At 40.3% G+C, this 19,398-nt stretch overlaps 1 protein-coding gene across 1 annotated transcript; it reads left to right on the top strand.

The window, feature by feature from the left end:
• The first annotated feature begins 982 nt into the window (after positions 1 to 982).
• Positions 983 to 17,688, top strand: ZNF624 (zinc finger protein 624). Its single transcript, XM_055576451.1, has 6 exons — positions 983 to 1,204; positions 4,338 to 4,425; positions 6,382 to 6,447; positions 12,219 to 12,345; positions 13,058 to 13,153; positions 15,034 to 17,688. Exons 2-6 carry the CDS (start codon positions 4,393 to 4,395, stop codon positions 17,253 to 17,255), a joined length of 2,544 nt encoding a protein of 847 aa, XP_055432426.1. The 5' UTR covers positions 983 to 1,204; positions 4,338 to 4,392; the 3' UTR covers positions 17,256 to 17,688.
• Positions 17,689 to 19,398: the final 1,710 nt, after the last annotated feature.

Here is a 19,398-nt window from a genome sequence, read left to right as displayed (position 1 = left end):
ATAATAAGACTTTGCAATCTTATTTCCATTTCATGAAAAACAGTCATCAGGAGGACTCCAAGATTAAGTACTGTGGGCCCAGGGTTCAAGCCCTGGTCGGGGAGCTAAGACGCCAGAAACTGCTGGGGCAAAAAGGGGCGGGGGGCGGGGGCTGGTATTAGAGTTAACAGTCTCATCCTTGAGGGAAGCTGCTCTAGAAACCTTGAGGATTCTGTGTGACCCAATGTGGAAATATGGCCTTTGGGCATCAAAACCGTGGAACTGAGGCAAAGGAAAGAAAACGTGCTTTAATAATATCAACACTTATTATTAGGATGAGCCAAGGAAAAATTCAAAGATCCAGAAATTAAAATGAAGCCATTACGATTTTTCGGCCAAGAAACTGAATGAGGCAGATACAGGTAGATACGCAATCCCCAATTCCCCCACCCCTAACCCCCCAACCCCCGCGCGCGTGTGGGTTTGGACTTCCCTGATGGCTCAGACGGTAAAGCGTCTGTCTACAATGCGGGAGACCCGGGTTCAATCCCTGGGTTGGGAAGATCCCTTGGAAAAGGAAATGGCACCCCACTCCAGTACTATTGCCTGGAAAATCCCAGACAGAGGAGTCTGGTAGGCTACAGTCTATGGGGTCGCAGAGTCGGACACGACTGACGTTCACGTTTGAGGCTTCCCTTGTGGCTCAGATGGTACAGTCTGCCTGCCATGGAGGAAATCTAGGTTCCATCCCTGAGTTGGGAAGATCCTCTGGTAGAGGACACGGCAACCCACTCCAGTGTTCTTGCCTAGAGAATCCCATGGACAGAGGAGCCTAGTAGGCTACAGTCCATGGGGTCGCAAGAGTGACATGACAGCGACTCGCACACTGTTCTCTCAGTGGCTTTATTTCTTTAGTCAAATGGAAGTGCTCAGAGGCAAGGGCTGTGTCATTCTTTGTATCACTAGTTTTACTGCTCGACACACAGTCGTGATCTCTCAATGTGACCAAACTTCTTAGGTCCACAAACTGTCTACGATGCCAACTCCCACACCAAAGCAGAAAGGACTTGCCAGAGCAGGGCGGCGGCGCGGAGGATTCTGGGCGCCGTGGTCCCCGCCGGCTGCGCAGGCGCACTGCCGTCCGCGGCCGCTCCCGCCGCCGGCGCCATTGCTGGAAGCGCTCACGCCCTGCTCTGAGAGCGCCTTGTCCTCGGGCGGCCGCCAGGTATTAGTTGCCCAGGCGCCTGGCTGGGTCCCCCTCACCCCTCCCTTGGCTCTCGGCTCCCGGCGGCGTCGGGGGCGGGGCCGCTTCCGGTGGGGCCTCGGGCCTGGAGCTGACCCGCCCACCTCAGAGACTGCCGGGGTCGGGCTACCTCAGAAGGCTGCGACCTGGAGGCTCTGGGAGAGGGAGCCGGGCTGGGCGGGGGCGCGACTGGACCCTCCCCTCTTCCCGCGGCCGCGCCTGGAATGAGGAAGAGTGGGCCGAGAAGGGCTTTGAGGGGAGCAGACGGGTTGGAAGAAGGAGCATCTCTCCGTCCTAGGTTTGGCAGCGTGGAAGTACTGGGGTTCGATAGCGGGAACCTGACAGGTGTCCCCCTCCTGCCTTTGGGAAGCGGAGGCAGCTTTTCCTGCCGGCGCAACTTCCAGATACGCAGCACAGGTTTTTTTTGTCTGTTTGTTTTTGTTGCTGGGGCAACTTCAGTTCAGTTCAGTCGCTCAGTCGTGTCCGACTCTTTGCGACCCCGTGGACTGCAGCACGCCAGGCCTCCCTGTCCATCACCAACTCCCGAAGCTTATTCAAACTTGGAAGACCTTAGTTCCCCGACCAGAGCTTGACCTGGGCCAGGGCAGTGAAAGCCGGGAGATCTAACCACTGGATCCCAGGGAATTCCCAGAATGCAGTATTATTAACTCTAGTCATGGTGCTATGCGTTGCAACCCTGGTTGCTTATTTTATTTTATTTATTTAATTTTCTTGGCCGTTTCATGCAGCTTGTAGGAACTTAGTTCCCCAACCAGGATTGGAACCCGTACCCCTGCAGTGGAAGTGCCATGTCTTAATCACTGGATTGCCAGGGAAGTCCCTTGGACTTACTTATTTTGTACCTGGAAGTTTGTACCTTTTGACCACCTTTACCAACTTCGCAGTTACCACCCCCCACCACGCCTCCCAAACCATCAATCTGTTCTCTGTATCTGGCAGTCTAGGGTGTTTTGTTTTGTTTTTAGATTCCACATTTAAATGAGATCTTATGGTACCTAATTCAGTTAGACTTAATCTTTTTTAATGTGGAGTAAGTTAGTAGTCCAGTTTCATGCTTTTGCAGGTCACTGTCCAGTTTTCCCAACACTATTTTTTGAAGAGACTGTTCTTTCCCTGTTGTATATTCTTGGCTCCTTTGTTATAAATTAATTGCCCGTTTGTGTATGGGTTTATTTCTGTACTCTGATCTTTTCCATTAATCTGCATCTTTCGCAATATCATACTGTTTTCATTACTATAGCTTAGTGACATAGTTTGAAATCAGGAAGCATGATACCTCCAGCCTTGTTATTTCTCAAACTTGCTTTGGCAGTTTGGGCTCTTTTGTGGTTCTGTACAAATTTTAATATTATTTGTCTCAATTCTGTGAAAAATGCCTTGGGAATTTTGATGGATTTTGAATCTAATCTATAGATTACTTTAAGTAGTATGGACATTTTTAACAACAATAATTCTTCCAGGCTTTGAGCAGGGAACATCTTTCCACTTAATGTCTTCAAGTTTTCAATGTATGCAGGTTTGTCACTTTCTTGGTTAAATTCCTAAGTATTTCTTTTTTAAGCAATTGTAAATGAGATTGATTCTTAAATTTCTCTGTGGTAGTTCATTATTAGTGTATAGACGCACAACACACTTTTTTCAAAGTTGGTTTATTATTTATTTTTGGCTTTGCTGGATCTTCATTGCTGTGCGAGTTTTTCTCTAGTGTGGCGAGCAGGGGCTACTCTCCGGTTGTGGGGCGCAGGCATCTGATTATGGTGGCTTCTCGTGGCAGAGCATAGCATCTAGGGCTCTCGGGCTTCAGTAGTTGTGGCTCCCAGGCTCTAGAACATGGGCTCAGTAGTTGTGGTGCACGGGCTTAGTTTCTCCGTGGTATGTGGCATCTTCCTGGATCAGGAATCAAACCTGTGTCTCGTGCATTGCCAGGTGGATTCTTTACCACTGAGCCACCAGGGAAGTCTCAGATGTGGATTCTTAGTGAAAGTATATTATACATGTAAAGGAGGGACATATTCAGCATAATTCAGCATAGATCCCTTTGGGCCTCCAAAGCTCTGCTGAGTGGTGAGAATGTCAAACTGCCCGGGAAGCTCTTATTCAAAAGTAGAATTTCACAAGATTTGGAAAACTCAATTCTCTCTGTGCTCTTGCCCTTTTATATGCCTTGCAGCATCATTCCGCAACTATGCATTTGTTAAGAAAATGTTTTCAAACCTCAAGCTCTTGTTTTCAAACCAAACTCAGCATCAACAAGGCCATATCTTTAACCAAAGACAAAAAGCAGAATCAGTGCCTCGGGTATCTGAACAAGATCTCTGCCACTTTGCTTCTCCACAGTGTAAAGCCTTTATTAGGCATATAACATTTTCAGTATAAGAGGACCACTGCTCAGTGCTTTGTGCACTGGATTCCAGTTTGTCTTATATCGTTATTACTATCCTGCTCCTTATTGTTTGGTTTTGCTTGATATAGAAAGGATAGATAAAAGATCTATTTAAATGTGAGATTGAGAGAAGCATGTCAAGGTTTCTAATATCTTTAAGTTTGGAGTTGTGGTGTTCTTTTTACATGAAGCTGAGGTCTGTGAAACTGTTAGCGAATTGACTCTTCATAGGAAAGACAGGAAAAAAGAGATTATTAGATTATTTCATTGTTAGGTAAGGAGGTGATTGTAGCAAGGAAAGATTGAATTGTTTTCTTTCACAACACACAGCAAGTTGATGTAATGGAAAAAGTGTGGGCATTATAAGTAGATTGATTTGGAATCCTACATGGCATTGTGTAAAATGGTTTAATTTTTCTAAGCCTCGATTTTCTCATATGTGAAATGGGAATGTAGTTTCCATTGGGTGATGTGAAGGTCATTGAGAAAGTAGTTTAAAAGCTGCTTGTACCATGTTTGATCTGCTAGCAGTGACTGCATTTAGTAGTATTAAGAGCTACACTAGTAAGAATAGTATTCCCTCACTGATCTTGGGGGTTAACTTGTAATTTTTAGAGAGGTCATACTTACTTGTGATGTCAAGATTTCACCTTAGTACATCTGAGATTTCCAAGGCAAGATTGGTATTCATGGCTTATTTCTCTTTCTTAGATTTGTCTTTGCAGGACTCCCTTTTTCCAGAGAGGGGAACCCAGAGGAAGAGATTATGGCTGCTGTAGTTTTTTCAGTTGGACCTCTGGTAAGTTGGGGAAACCTCCTCTGATCTGACCTACTGTCCTGGTTTGAGAGCACGCCTGCTTTTCCCAAAGTTGTGTGACTTCTCTACCTCACCCATACCCCTTTTGGTAACTGAATCAAATTGTTTGATCCATGAAAATTGGGTTCATCATAGTAAAGCTTGTAATCTATAGGGAGATTCAACTATGCATATTGAAACAAATATCAAGACACCAGATCTCGCAAACAATATATGCACTATCTTGAGATATGATAGAAAGTCTGGGAAATTTACTTATGATGTTAACTTTGTGTTGTTCCCAGGAAATTTCAGTTATTTATCCGATAGTAGAATGGAGTATTTTCCAATTGGAAAATTTTGTTTAGGAAACTGAAAAAAGAATATATGTACACATATGCATACATACACACACCTTAATTCATAGGGACTATTCCCCTTGTGCCCACTCTTAGTATTCTCCTCTTTTCTACCCATTAAGAAGTGATCAAGCTTAATAGATGACATGGAGAGAAAGAAGATGTTTAAGACACAGTGCTTGGCTGTAGGGAGCTTACAGTCTCACTGAGGTAAGGCTTACAAAAGAAACAGTTACATAATTTTTTTAGGTGAATGACAGTTGTTGAGCAGTATGATAAAGTTGATGAGTGATATGTAAGAAAAGAAATGGGATATTAGTATGGGCTAAATCAGTCATGGAAAGCTCAGGAAGATGGTTAGATTTAAGCTGTGACCCAATTATAAGTGGGATTTAAATTGTCATAAATTAATTGTGAGGATACTTCAGATGAGAAGGCAAGGCTCTGAGGCAGAGAACAGTGAGTGAGCTAGTGATTCAAGATAGATAATTGAGAAATATAGGATTGAAATTTAGATATTTTCATGTTTCTTAGATCTTTTCATGTTTCTCTGAAGACATTTAAGTGTATACATGCATGTGTGAGTGTTTGGGTCTGTTTGAGGTGGGTAGTAATGTGATTAAAGCTGTTTTTTAGAAGTGACTTTTTAAATAGGAGAGACAGAAGAAAAGTAGTCCCAATATAATTTGTTATAGTAATGATTCATAATAACCTGTAGTGGTGATCTTTTATTCTTGATAGCAAAAATATATAACATGTAAATAGTCCGTAAGACAAATCCTTGAAAAGATAAAATGAAAATCAAAGTGTTTCACTTTATTAGTAGATCTAAAGTATTTGTCTAGTATAGGCCTGATCAAACCCATCTCTAATTATCAGAAGTTGAGCTCACATCATCATTGATTTTCTAGAAGCTGAATATTTGTATTTTTAACATAAGAACTTGGAAGAACTAAGATGACATTTTTCTCAATGAAATTTAAAAATAGTTCTGTTAGCCTTAATTTTTTTAAATGGCACAAGATCCAAAATCAGTAAGTACTACTAGCAGGTATAGTAAAATTTCATTTAATTTATAAAATCAGGTCCTTATAGGTATACAGTGTCTTAAGGTTTGGAAGAAAACAGTGTTGTGAGAGGTCCCTGAAATATTTCCTGAATGAGTATGGAGACATGCCCTCCAACCCCCAGGCATGGTAATGATTTTCCAACTGTAGAAAACAGGTGTTAGTAGCATTTGAATATTATTCTTGAGTAAGATAGATAATTTTTGAGAAACAGACTTCATCCTCATAGGAAAAAGAATTATGTGGCATCTAATACCCCTTATATGTTTATTTTTGTTTTGATAGATTATTTGTTAGAGCCTTTAAAATCTATACAGTTATATCTTTCTTAGTCTTCTGTGTGTCATCGTCTCAAACAAAATGGAAGAAAGTTATGACTGGATGTTGCTATGGACCTTAATTTCATCCCTAAATAAAACAGTAGAAGAGGTGTATATACACCACATCTGCGGTGGACTGGTGGTGCTTGTTGAGGCTGTGCTGTCTGTAACAGGTAGCCAGTCATGGAGTGATCTTATCCTGTGTCCCCTCAGAGTCCTCAAGTTTTCCAGCCAGAGGAAGATCTTCACCTTCAGGCAGAAGAGCCAGAATTGGTAAAGGTAATACTTTGCATTGTATCTTAAGGAGAATGAAGTGACAGCTCCTCTTTTACTGCCCTAATTCTTAATGTTCCAATACCATTGCAGGTTCACCATGCATACCGTCTTGCTTGATCGGTGTAGTAACCCCAGGGCTAGTAGCATCAATTTGACAGATTTCGTTTCTCTTAGTGGTGGCAGCCCTAATTTGACAGGTGGTCTTGTTATAATTCCTGATGAAAAAGTAGCCTGTGTCACATACTTCACTTCTTGCCTACAGAGGGTCAATTATCTGATTCCATCTTATTACTGTGCAAACTGGATGTTTGCATAGGAAAAGAAGGGCAAGGGTTGATTCTCTCTCTTTATTTACTAGTCTCCAGGAATCCTCCAAAGTTGATCAATGAGTATCCTTTTAGTTTTTTAATGAAATAATAATTTTAAATATATTAGATATTTTTAAAATCCATTACAGTTATTGTTCTTATTGATGCTCAAGTCTTCCCATCTTTGGCTAGTGGGAGCTTCTTTAAGTTGTCTCCAATGTCTTACATATTGTCCTGGTAGTCTTTGAGAGTTTCCTTGCTTTTAATTATGACAGAAAGTTCGAGGTCCTTGTTTCGTTTAGTGGAATCTGTAGAGGTCACAGTCTAAACTGCATAAAAGTACCTTTTTGGTTATCGTTTCTAGACCTTTTCAGTGGACAAAGCTAGGAAGTATGACTGGATATTTTCCTTAAACTACTTAATGAGTTTATACCAATATTTCCAATTCAGTTTTGAATTTCTAGAGTTTATACATAATCTCGGGCGTGGGGGCGTGGGGTAGCTCCTCCCGTCCACCGCCCCTGGCCTCGGGCTTAGGGGCATGGGGTAACTCCTCCCGGCCGCCGCCCCTGACCTCGGACGCTGGGTAACCCCTCTCGGCCGCCCCCCCTGACCTCGGACGCAGGGTAGCTCCTCTGGGCCGATCCTGCGCCGTCGCAGTCTGGTACTCTCGGCCGCTGCCCCTGACCTCAGACGTGGGGTAACTCCTCTTGGCCGCCGCCCTTCGGGCATGGGGTCCTCCCGGCTTCTGCGCCTGACCTCGGACGTGGGATGGCTCCTCTCAGCCGCGCTATGGCACGCCATGTCGCAGCCGCCTGCGCTACCCACGCCCGAGGCCAGGGGCGGCGACGAGAAAAGTTACCCCACGTCCGAGGTCAGGGGCAGCGGACTGGAGGAGCTACCCCACGCCCCCACACCCGAGGCCAGGGGCGGCGGCCGGGAGGAGCAACCCACGCCCAAGGCTAGGGGCAGCGACGAGAGGAGTTACCCGGAGCCGTGGCTGCAGGAGGGCCTAGAGGAGCTATCCCACATTGAAGGTCAGGAAGGGCGGCGGTAAGGAGATACCCCTCGTCCAAGGTAAGGAGCAATGGCTGTGCTTTGCTGGAGCAGCCGTGAAGAGATACCCCACGCCCAAGGTAAGAGAAAGCCAAATAAGATGGTAGGTGTTGCAAGAGGGCATCAGAGGGCAAACACACTGAAACCATACTCACAGAAAACTAGTCAGTTTAATCACACTAGGACCACAGCCTTGTCTAACTCAATGAAACTAAGCCATGCCTGTGGGGCAACCCAAGACGGGCGGGTCATGGTGGAGATTTGACAGAATGTGGTCCACTGGAGAAGGGAATGGCAAACCACTTCAGTATTCTTGCCTTGAGAACCCCATGAACAGTATGAAAAGGCAAAATGATAGGATACTGAAAGAGAAACTCCCCAGGTCAGTAGGTGCCCAATATGCTACTGGAGATGAGTGGAGAAATAACTCCAGAAAGAATGAAGGGATGGAGCTAAAGCAAAAACAATACCCAGCTGTGGATGTGACTGGTGATAGAAGCAAGGTCCGATGCTATAAAGAGCAATATTGCATAGAAACCTGGAATGTCAGGTCCATGAATCAAGGCAAATTGGAAGTGGTCAAACAAGAGATGGCAAGAGTGAATGTCAACATTCTAGGAATCAGCAAACTGAAATGGACTGGAATGGGTGAATTTAACTCAGATGACCATTATATCTACTACTGCAGGCAGGAATCCCTCAGAAGAAATGGAGTGGCCATCATGGTCAACAAAAGAGTCCGAAATGCAGTACTTGGATGCAATCTTAAAAACGACAGAATGATCTCTGTTTCCAAGGCAAACCATTCAGTATCACAGTAATCCAAGTCTATGCCCCAACCAGTAACGCTGAAGAAGCTGAAGCTGAATGGTTCTATGAAGACCTACAAGACCTTTTAGAACTAACACCCAAGAAAGATGTCCTTTTCATTATAGGGGACTGGAATGCAAAAGTAGGAAGTCAAGAAACACCTGGAGTAACAGGCAAATTTGGCCTTGGAATACAGAATGAAGCAGGGCAAAGACTAATAGAGTTTTGCCAAGAAAATGCACTGGTCATAACAAACACCGTCTTCCAACAACACAAGAGAAGACTCTATACATGGACATCACCAGATAGTCAACACCGAAATCAGATTGATTATATTCTTTGCAGCCAAAGATGGAGAAGCTCTATACAGTCAGCAAAAACAAGACCAGGAGCTGACTGTGGCTCAGACCATGAACTCCTTATTGCCAAATTCAGACTTAAATTGAAGAAAGTAGGGAAAACTACTAGACCATTCAGGTATGACCTAAATCAAATCCCTTATGATTATACAGTGGAAGTGAGAAATAGATTTAAGGGCCTAGATCTAATAGATAGAGTGCCTGATGAACTATGGAATGAGGTTCATGACATTGTACAGGAGACAGGGATCAAGACCATTCTCATAGAAAAGAAATGCAAAAAAGCAAAATGGCTGTCTGGGGAGGCCTTATAAATAGCTGTGAAAAGAAGAGAAGTGAAAAGCAAAGGAGAAAAGGAAAGATATAAACATCTGAATGCAGAGTTCCAAAGAATAGCAAGAAGAGATAAGAAAGCCTTCTTCAGCGATCAATGCAAAGAAATAGAGGAAAACAACAGAATGGGAAAGACTAGGGATCTCTTCAAGAAAATCAGAGATACCAAAGGAACATTTCATGCAAAGATGAGCTCGATAAAGGACAGAAATGGTATGGACCTAACAGAAGCAGAAGATATTAAGAAGAGATGGCAAGAATACACAAGAACTGTACAAAAAAGATCTTCACGACCCAGATAATCACGATGGTGTGATCACTGACCTAAAGCCAGACATCCTGGAATGTGAAGTCAAGTGGGCCTTAGAAAGCATCACTACGAACAAAACTAGTGGAGGTGATGGAATTCCAGTTGAGCTATTCCAAATCCTGAAAGATGATGCTGTGAAAGTGCTGCACTCAATATGCCAGCAAATTTGGAAAACTCAGCAGTGGCCACAGGACTGGAAAAGGTCAGTTTTCATTCCAATCCCAAAGAAAGGCAATGCCAAAGAATGCTCAAACTACCATACAATTGCACTCATCTCATAACGCTAGTAAAGTAATGCTCAAAATTCTCCAAGCCAGGCTTCAGCAATATGTGAACCATGAGCTTCCTGATATTCAAGCTGGTTTTAGAAAAGGCAGAGGAACCAGAGATCGAATTGCCAACATCCGCTGGATCATAGAAAAAGCAAGAGAGTTCCAGAAAAACATCTATTTCTGCTTTATTGACTATGCCAAAGCCTTTGACTGTGTGGATCACAATAAACGGTGGAAAATTCTGAAAGAGATGGGAATACCAGACCAGCTGATCTGCCTCTTGAGAACTTTGTATGCAGGTCAGGAAGCAACAGTTAAAACTGGACATGGAACAACAGACTGGTTCCAAATAGGAAAAGGGGTTTGTCAAGGCTGTATATTGTCACCCTGTTTGTTTAACTTACATGCAGAGTACATCATGAGAAATGCTGGACTGGAAGAAACACAAGCTGGAATCAAGATTGCACGGAGAAATATCAGTAACCTCAGATATGCAGATGACACCACCCTTATGGCAGAAAGTGAAGGGGAACTAAAAAGCCTCTTGATGAAAATGAAAGTGGAGAGTGAAAAAGTTGGCTTAAAGCTCAACATTCAGAAAACGAAGATCATGGCATCCGGTCCCACCACTTCATGGGAAATAGATGGGGAAACAGTGGAAACAGTGGCTGACTTTATTTTTCTGGGCTCCAAAATCACTACAGATGGTGACTGCAGCCATGAAATTAAAAGACGCTTACTCCTTGGAAGGAAAGTTATGACCAACCTAGACACCATATTGAAAAGCAGAGACATTACTTTGCCAACAAAAGTCTGTCTAGTCAAGGCTATGGTTTTTCCAGTGGTCATGTTATGCATGTGAGAGTTGGACTGTGAAGAAGGCTGAGCGCCGAAGAATTGATGCTTTTGAACTGTGGTGTTGGAGAAGACTCTTGAGAGTCCCTTGGACTGCAAGGAGATCCAACCAGTCCATTCTGAAGGAGATCAGCCCTGGGATTTCTTTGGAAGGAATGATGCTAAAGCTGAAACTCCAGTACTTTGGCCACCTCATGGGAAGTGTTGATTCATTGGAAAAGACCCTGATGCTGGGAGGGATTGGGGGCAGGAGGAGAAGGGGACGACAGAGGATGAGATGGCTGGATGGCATCGCTGACTCGATGGACGTGAGTCTGAGTGAACTCCGGGAGTTGGTGATGGACAGGGAGGCCTGGCGTGCTGCAATTCATGTGGTCACAAAGAGTTGGACACGACTGAGCGACTGATCTGATCTGATCTGATCTGATACATAACCTCATTGATATTGAATCTATATGTTCTTTCTCCCATGTCAGATTTATTAGCTCTGAATGATACTAGTATTCTAATTTGCTTTATCCAACACTGCACACACAATGTGGGTAAATGCTGTGGCTCAGATGGTAAAGAATCTGCCTGCAGTGCAGAAGACCTGGGTTTGATCCCTGAGTAGGGAAGATTCCCCTGGAGTAGGAAATGGCAGCCCACTCCAGTATTCTTGCTGGGGAATTCCATGGACAGAGGAGCCTGGTGGGCTACAGTCCATGGGGTGGCAAAAGAATCAGACATAACTGAGCAACTAACACACACACACAGTTACAAAATAGCTTAGCATTTCCATCACTGCCACCAGCAATAGGATTATTTGCTGAAAATGTGCTGTTTTTTACAATTCTTTTTCTCCTCAGAATATATCTCTCAAGAGATATACAGAAAAATTATTGTCTTTTAAAGATGCTCAAAATAGTTCCTCTCTGATGAAAGTGTATGCTACCAGTTGATTTCATTTTACTTTTAATTTTTAGGAATTGCTTTTTTAAATTTAGTTTTTCTTTTATAATAATATAAAGTATTTGTATGGATCAAAAGTCAAATCTACAAGGCAGGAAATATTCAAGGAAATCTAGCTTCTGTTCCGGTTCTCTTCACTCTATTTCCTCCTCCCTCTAATAGGTAACCATTAAAACAATTTTATAGCTCATTCTTTGATTTTTTTTTTACAAGATGCATATACATATATTTTATAACCTGACCGAAAAAGCTCCTCAAGTTCCCATGATTTCTTATTTTTCTTTCTCAGACAGCTTATAATATTCTATAACTGCAATCTGAATGATAAACTATGTATTTTATTAAGCCATATTTTATAGAATAGAACTGAAAAAAAGTTGATAATATGCATAAGGCAGGATTTTAAGGAAGGAAATATTTGGGTGGAAACTGCTAGTTTTCTTCCCCAGTTTTGTATGTATTAATCTACCTAATAGGTCTAACTGTATAGTCCCCTGAGGGATCTCTGTATTTATTTCAGGAATCAGTGACATTTAAAGATGTGGCTGTTGACTTCACATTGGAAGAATGGAGGTTGATGGACCCTACACAGAGGGACCTGCACAAGGATGTGATGCTAGAGAATTACAGGAATCTTGTCTCCTTGGGTAAGGATAAGCTCTGTGCGTATGTACCTGCCACTGGACCAGATTTACTGAAGATAATAGATTCTCTAAAATACTTAACTGAATTTTGGGTTAGAATTTAAGCATTAAAATCTCAGTCTTAGGTGCATATTGTTAGGAGTTATACTGTCTCTTGCTCTTAACTCAATGGTCTGCCAATTGTAGAGTAAGAAATATGTACTTCATTGTAATCTTAGAGAGTGTTGACAGTCCCTCTGATTGAGGACTAAAGTTTTTTCCAGTCATTTCCAGAGTAAAAGTCATCAGTGCCTCTAGAAAGAATGAACAAATCTGTTTATTTTCTTTCTAAACAGATTATTTCCAAACCTAGGATTACAGACTAGAGCTTCTTTGAGGTACCTTGGTAATTCTCGACAACACTGCTGTGCGGTAGGATATTCTCCTGTGATGGGAATTTGCTGCATCTGTGCTGTCCAGTATGACAAGCAGTAGACACTGTGGCTACTGAGAACTTGAAATCTGGCCAGTAAAATGAAAAACTGAATTTTAAATTGTATATAATTTTAACTAATTTAAATTCAGAGTTAAGTAGCCATAGGTGGCTCTTGGCAGCTGCCTTGAACAACGCACCTCTAGAACTTCTCATAGCCACTCCATACAGGCGATAAAGAGCAGTTGACCCTGGTTCTTGCTCATAGGCACAATCAAATCCTATTCGTTTTTCTCTGAGCAGGGCTTGCAATTTCCAAACCAGACATGATATCTCATTTGGAGGATGGAAAAGGACCATGGGTGGTAGTGAGAGAAATTTCAAGAACCCCCTTTTCAGGTGAGTTAATAAGAAACTGGAGGATGAGATTTATTTAAAGTCAGTAGGTCTTGGATGGAGCAGAATATTTGAAATATCTGGGGGGTATCTTTGTTCAAAGCTGTCTCAGAGGAAAAGATTCTCCCCATCTCATCCTCTCTCCTTATGCCTCCCTCCTGCCTTTTCTTCCTCTCGCCCTTTTTCTCTCCTTTTCCTTCTCCCTCATCTCTGCCCTGTACTTGTAGTCCCCATCCCATCCTATTTTATTTTCTTGGGAACATGATTTTCGTAATTGTTCTTTCATTTCTTCTTCATTCTTTCAATTCTCTCCTCTCCATGAACTTTATATTTTTCTCATTTGTTTAACTACTATGTATCTGATATCTCTTCTTTCATTTTCCTGAAAGTGCTTTCTTAAGGATCATCACTGATTTCTTTTAAGCTAAACCTGTTGACTGATTATTTAACTTTCTTCACTTACAAGCCTGCTGAACCCCCCTCCACTCTTCCAAGATCTTAACTTATTGAGAATATGAATAAATCAGTTGAGAATCAAAATACAGTATTTATCTATTTAACCAATATTTACCCTTTTAACTAAGATTATTTTTCTTCTACTTAAAGAACACTATTCAGTACTCTCTTTTATTCAGATATGCTGGTGTCATATTGTCTCCATTTTTCTTTTTCCCTAAAAAAAATCCTGTCACCTTAATTCATTTAGATATTTAAATCATCTGGGTTTTAGACCTTGAGTTCTAGAGTGGTCTTTTTTGGTGACCCTGAGTTCAGACCTGTGTCTCATCCTGTGAATTCATTGAAACTTCTACTTAACTTGAGTTTTAAAATCCTCAAACCATTTCTTTTTTCATAAAACCATTTTACTAACCACAGATTTTGATTCCATTTTTTTTTAATTTAGATGTGATTACTTGGAAATAAATTAAAAATTTTCAAGAAGTTTGAAAGTGTTTTAAAAAGTAAAATATTAAGTTTGCTTATACAAATAAATTATAAGACCACCAACACCCAGTATAATTGTTTAAGAAAATTTTGAAACTGTCAAATTTTCTTAAGACCCATAAAAAGGTTGCAGAACTACTCTTGATAAAATTAATTGTCATTATTTGTAATATTCACAACTATATTAATTTTGACTAGTTCAGCCTACTTTCTGAAAAATCAGTGTCTTCCATAAATGTTCTGTAAAAAGATACAGAAAAGAATATGTTATTTCTTTTTTTTCTTTTTTTATATATTTTTTATTTTATATTTCTTTTTTTCTTATTTTTTTTAAAAATAACATTAATATATAACTGAATCACTTTGCTGCACAGCAGTAATTAATACAACATTGTATAATAAATAAACTGTACTTAAATAAATACAATTTTTAAAATCTAAATTGAGAGCAAAAAAAAATACATACAAAGACTTGAAGAAGCTATTCTGACAAGGAAATGTCAGAGAAAGCCCTCACAGAAAAGCTAGTGAACAAATAATGAGAACAAGTGGGAAGTGTTGTTGGGGGTGAATGTCTGGTTTGTGGAGTAAATGGGAATCAAGGAAGTAGTTACAGCTTTTGAAGAAGCTCTCTAAAGAATTTGACTCTAAAAGGAATGGGAAAAGGAAGAAATATTTGAGAAACTTGGATTGTAGAAGGGTTACCGGGAATAAATTTTTTTTAATAGGAAGAAAACTCTTTGAATTACTACTATGGTTCTTTGCTCAATCAGCCACCCTTAACCCTACCCCGTTCTTCCTAGAAAACAAGGCCAATTTGCAAGCAGTTAAAAATATATGTTCATTGTCAATTCAAGCTTCCCTTTTGTTATCCTGTTAGTACAATCTCGTCAACCTAGGAAATAGGAGTCATTTGATTTTTTTTTTTTTCCTCCCAGAGTTGGAGACCAAACCTACAACCAAGAATACTATACCAACAGAGGATATTTCTAAAAAACATTTATCACAGGATGCCATTGTAGAGAAACTCACAGAGAATGGTCTATGGGACCCCAGAATGGGAGGATTATGGAAATGGGGCGACAGGATACTGAGACTGCAGTATAGTCAGCAGAGTCCTGTAGGCCAAAGAACAGTTAAACACAAGAAAATCCGCACTATTCAGAAAGGCTTTGAGTTTGGATCTGTTCTTCCAGAACCAGAAGTTATCACAGAAGAGCCCCGTGGCAAATACCAAACACATGATGGAAATTTTACAGAGGGTTTAGATTTGATCACAGATACCCATCTGAGGAAGGAAATTTGCAAGGATATAGAAAGCAGCAAAGTCATAAGCCCTGCCTTAGAACTCACTTTAGAGAAAAAACCCAATAACAAAGAAAAACCCTATAAATGTAGTACATGTGAAAAGGCCTTCCGTTATAGGTCATTACTCAATCAACATCAGAGAACTCACACTAAAGAAAAACCTTATGAATGTAATGAATGTGGGAAAATGTTCAGCCAGCCTTCTTATCTTAGTCAACATAAAAAAATTCACACTGGAGAAAAACCCTATAAATGTAGTGAATGTGGAAAGGCTTTCATTGCTTCTTCATCACTTATGGTGCATCAGAGAATTCATACTAAGGAGAAACCTTATCAGTGCAATGTCTGTGGAAAATCTTTTAGCCAGTGTGCGCGCCTTAATCAACACCAGAGAATTCAAACTGGAGAGAAGCCCTATAAATGTAGTAAATGCGGGAAAGCTTTTAGTGATAAATCAAAACTTGCAAGACATCAGGAAACTCACAATGGAGAGAAACCTTACAAATGTAATGATTGTGGGAAAGCCTTTAGGAATAAGTCATATCTTGGTGTACATCAGAAGACCCATACTGAAGAGAAACCATATAAATGCAATGAGTGTGGGAAATCTTTCAAGAATACCACAATCTTTAATGTTCATCAGAGAATTCATACTGGAGAGAAGCCCTTTAGGTGTAATGAATGTGGCAAAGCCTACAGAAGTAATTCCAGTCTTATTGTGCATATCAGAACTCACACTGGGGAAAAACCCTATGAGTGTAGTGAATGTGGGAAGGCATTCAATCGTATAGCGAATTTCACAGAACATCAGAGGATTCATACTGGAGAAAAACCCTATAAATGTAATGAATGCGGGAAAGCATTCATTAATTATTCATGCCTTAGTGTACACCATAGAATGCATACAGGAGAGAAACCTTATAAATGTAATGAATGTGGAAAGGCCTTCATGCGTTCTTCATCTCTAATTATACATCAGCGAATTCATACTGAGGAGAAACCTTATCTCTGTAATGAATGTGGGGAATCTTTCAGAATAAAATCACACTTAACTGTACATCAGAGGATTCATACTGGAGAGAAACCATATAAATGTGCTGACTGTGAGAGGGCATTTACCAAAATGGTAAATCTCAAGGAGCACCAGAAAATTCACACTGGCGTGAAACCCTACACATGCTACAACTGTGGAAAATCCTTCAGAACTAAGTCATACCTTATTGTACATCAGAGGACCCACACTGGAGAAAAACCATATAAATGTAATGAATGTGAGAAAGCTTTCACTAATACATCACAGCTTACTGTGCATCAGAGAAGGCATACTGGAGAGAAACCCTATAAATGTAATGAATGTGGGAAGGTTTTCACAAGTAACTCAGGCTTTAATACCCATCAAAGGACACATACCGGGGAGAAGCCATTTAAATGTAATGACTGTGGCAAAGCATTTAGCCAGATGGTACACGTTACAGAACATCAGAAAATCCATAGTGGAGAGAAACCCTATAAATGTGATGTCTGTGGAAAAGCCTTCAGGAGAGGTTCATACCTTACAGTTCATTGGAGGACACATACTGGAGAAAAACCCTACACGTGTAAAGAATGTGGGAAAGGTTGTATTACTCTATCACAGCTAACTCTGCACCAGAGAATTCATACCGGGGAGAGGCCCTATAGATGTGAAGAATGTGGAAAAGCCTTCAGAACTAACTCAGACTTTATTGTGCATCTGAGGATGCACACTGGAGAAAAACCCTATACATGTAGTGAATGTGGAAAAGCCTTTAGGAGTAGCTCCAGCCTTACTGTACATCAAAGAACACATCAGAGAGAAATTCAGTTAATATAGAGAACAGCAAATCATCGTTCAGACAGTAACAAGAATCTTATAAACTGTATATTTTATGAATGTGGGAAAACATCCAGGAGCAATCACCAGAAAATACACACTGAAGAGACACTTTATAAGAATGTAGAAAAGTAGTTGGTCATCTTAAATCTTAGAAATTATAAGAAAATTCATAATAAAAAGGGCATGTGAAAGCCTTCATCCAAATTTCATATTTTATTCATTTAACAAGTTGTCTTCAATGATTGCTTATATATATATATTATATATTGGCCTGTCTATATTTCTTATGAATCTGGAGGTGCTCTTAATGTATTTGAGTTATTAATCCTTTCTCATGTGTGTTCCAAATGTTTTTCTTAACCTAGTATTTGTCTTTGTGTTTTTTATATAGTAAAAGATTGTAAGTCTTTAATTTTTTATAGTAAAACATCTTTTCCTTTTTATATTCCTGGTTTACTCAGTTAAAAGGACCCATGTAATCCCCAGGTTATATATAATCTCTTAAATTTGTTTCTAAGATTTTTATAATTTTATTTTTTACCTTGAGGTTTTAATCCATCTGGACTAGATGGCTGTTCATAGAAAAACAACTCCAAGTGCATTAACCTATGACAATGTTATGAACCTAAATAAATAGTACTCAGGGAAGTGCATATTAAAACAACCCATGAGACGTTACTTCCACTTCGTGGAGTTGGCAAAAATTAAGAGATGTTTTGCTAGTGGAGTTTGGTAAACCATGTGCTCTTAAAAAATGGTTATATCAACTTATATTTCCACTTGCAATCCAGCTATATATTTTTTAGATTTTTAAGTAAAAGTTTAAAAGCATTTTGACCCAGCAGTTTCACTTTGAGAATTTGCTGCACAGAAATAGTAGCATCAGTGCAAGAGTATATGCATTAGTAAGGATGTTTGTTAAAGTATTATTTATAGAGACGGAGATGAAACCCAGCTGGAGACAAAATGAATGCCAACTAATTGGGGAATGGGTGAATTAACTGTTATATAGCCATACCATGGAACAGCATGAGAGTAATTTTTTAAATGAGTTATATTTACACTAGTTGACTAAAAGGTGTTTACTCAATTTTTTGGTAATTGCTTTATTACAGAGATGTAGATGTACAAAATTTCATTTTTGTTAAAGTAATGATCACATGCATTTGTGTGTATATGTGTGCATGTGATTAGATGAGCATGGAAACAGGTAACAAGAATATACACCAAGCTGTTAATATTGGTTACCTCGAAGGGAGGGAGGAAGGAGAAGCGTAAGATAAGTGCGGGGAAAGACAAGGATAACAGAAAAATGTAAATGCAATGTATATGGTATAAAACTACTATGTATTTGTGTAAACATTTGATAACCATGAATGAAGGGATGGTCTCCAAAAAGTTAATGACATTCATTTCAGATTTTTTTGAGAATCCAGTGTTTTTTTGTTTGTTTTACTTTTCTGTGTTTTTCCATATTTTTCAGTTTTTCTTTCCAGTGAGTATGTAATATTTATGTAAACATGAAAAACGTATTTTTCTGTGAAGCTAATTTTTTTTTTCCTGTGGACACCTGTCATGTCCCAGGAATTACCCTGGATGCTGAGTATACCTTGGCAGGGCAGGAATGGTCATGGATCTTAAGAGCTTGGGAACTGGTTTGGATGCTGCCTAGATTCCAAACAAATTATCCAGCATTTCACCACCACCCCTCACTCTCTCAGTTTCATTTGGAGGAGGTAATAGAAATTTCAGGTAGATGCAAAATATATCCAAGGATATCTGGAACTTGTGTCCAGGTTATAGACCAGAAGGCTTGCAAGCCTCAGGACAAGTTCCACTTTCAACATGGCACTGAAGGAGATCACAGTGGTGAAAAGGTCTGTGTACAGCCCCACACAACATTTCATTACTGAAGTATAGAGAGGGAAACAGCCAAGGACTCCCAAGTCCATTTTAAAGTATTAGAAATACTTTCCAGTACTTAGTATTGGAAATACTAAGAGAGTCGTGCAGTCAAAATGGGAACCTAGAGGCTGTAATCCTGGTCCCAGAAGGCCCTAACAGACCAAGGACCTGACCCCTGAAAAGGACAAGGCATATAGGGCAACACTTTAATGGAGACTGAAGGAAAGTCAGATAC

This window comes from Bubalus kerabau, chromosome 4, assembly GCF_029407905.1.
Source record: "Bubalus kerabau isolate K-KA32 ecotype Philippines breed swamp buffalo chromosome 4, PCC_UOA_SB_1v2, whole genome shotgun sequence".
Classification (NCBI taxonomy): Eukaryota; Metazoa; Chordata; class Mammalia; order Artiodactyla; family Bovidae; genus Bubalus; species Bubalus kerabau.
This window is presented reverse-complemented; position numbering and strand designations above follow the sequence as displayed.

What these genes read in the sequence shown, in the direction of transcription:
- ZNF624 (XM_055576451.1), top strand. Translation starts at nt 4,393, where the DNA reads ATGGCTGCTGTAGTTTTTTCAGTTGGACCTCTG. An exon ending in AAGAGCCAGAATTGGTAAAG is followed by an intron (nt 6,448 to 12,218) that starts GTAATACTTTGC and finishes TATTTATTTCAG; the next exon opens with GAATCAGTGACATTTAAAGA. An exon ending in CAGGAATCTTGTCTCCTTGG is followed by an intron (nt 12,346 to 13,057) that starts GTAAGGATAAGC and finishes TTCTCTGAGCAG; the next exon opens with GGCTTGCAATTTCCAAACCA.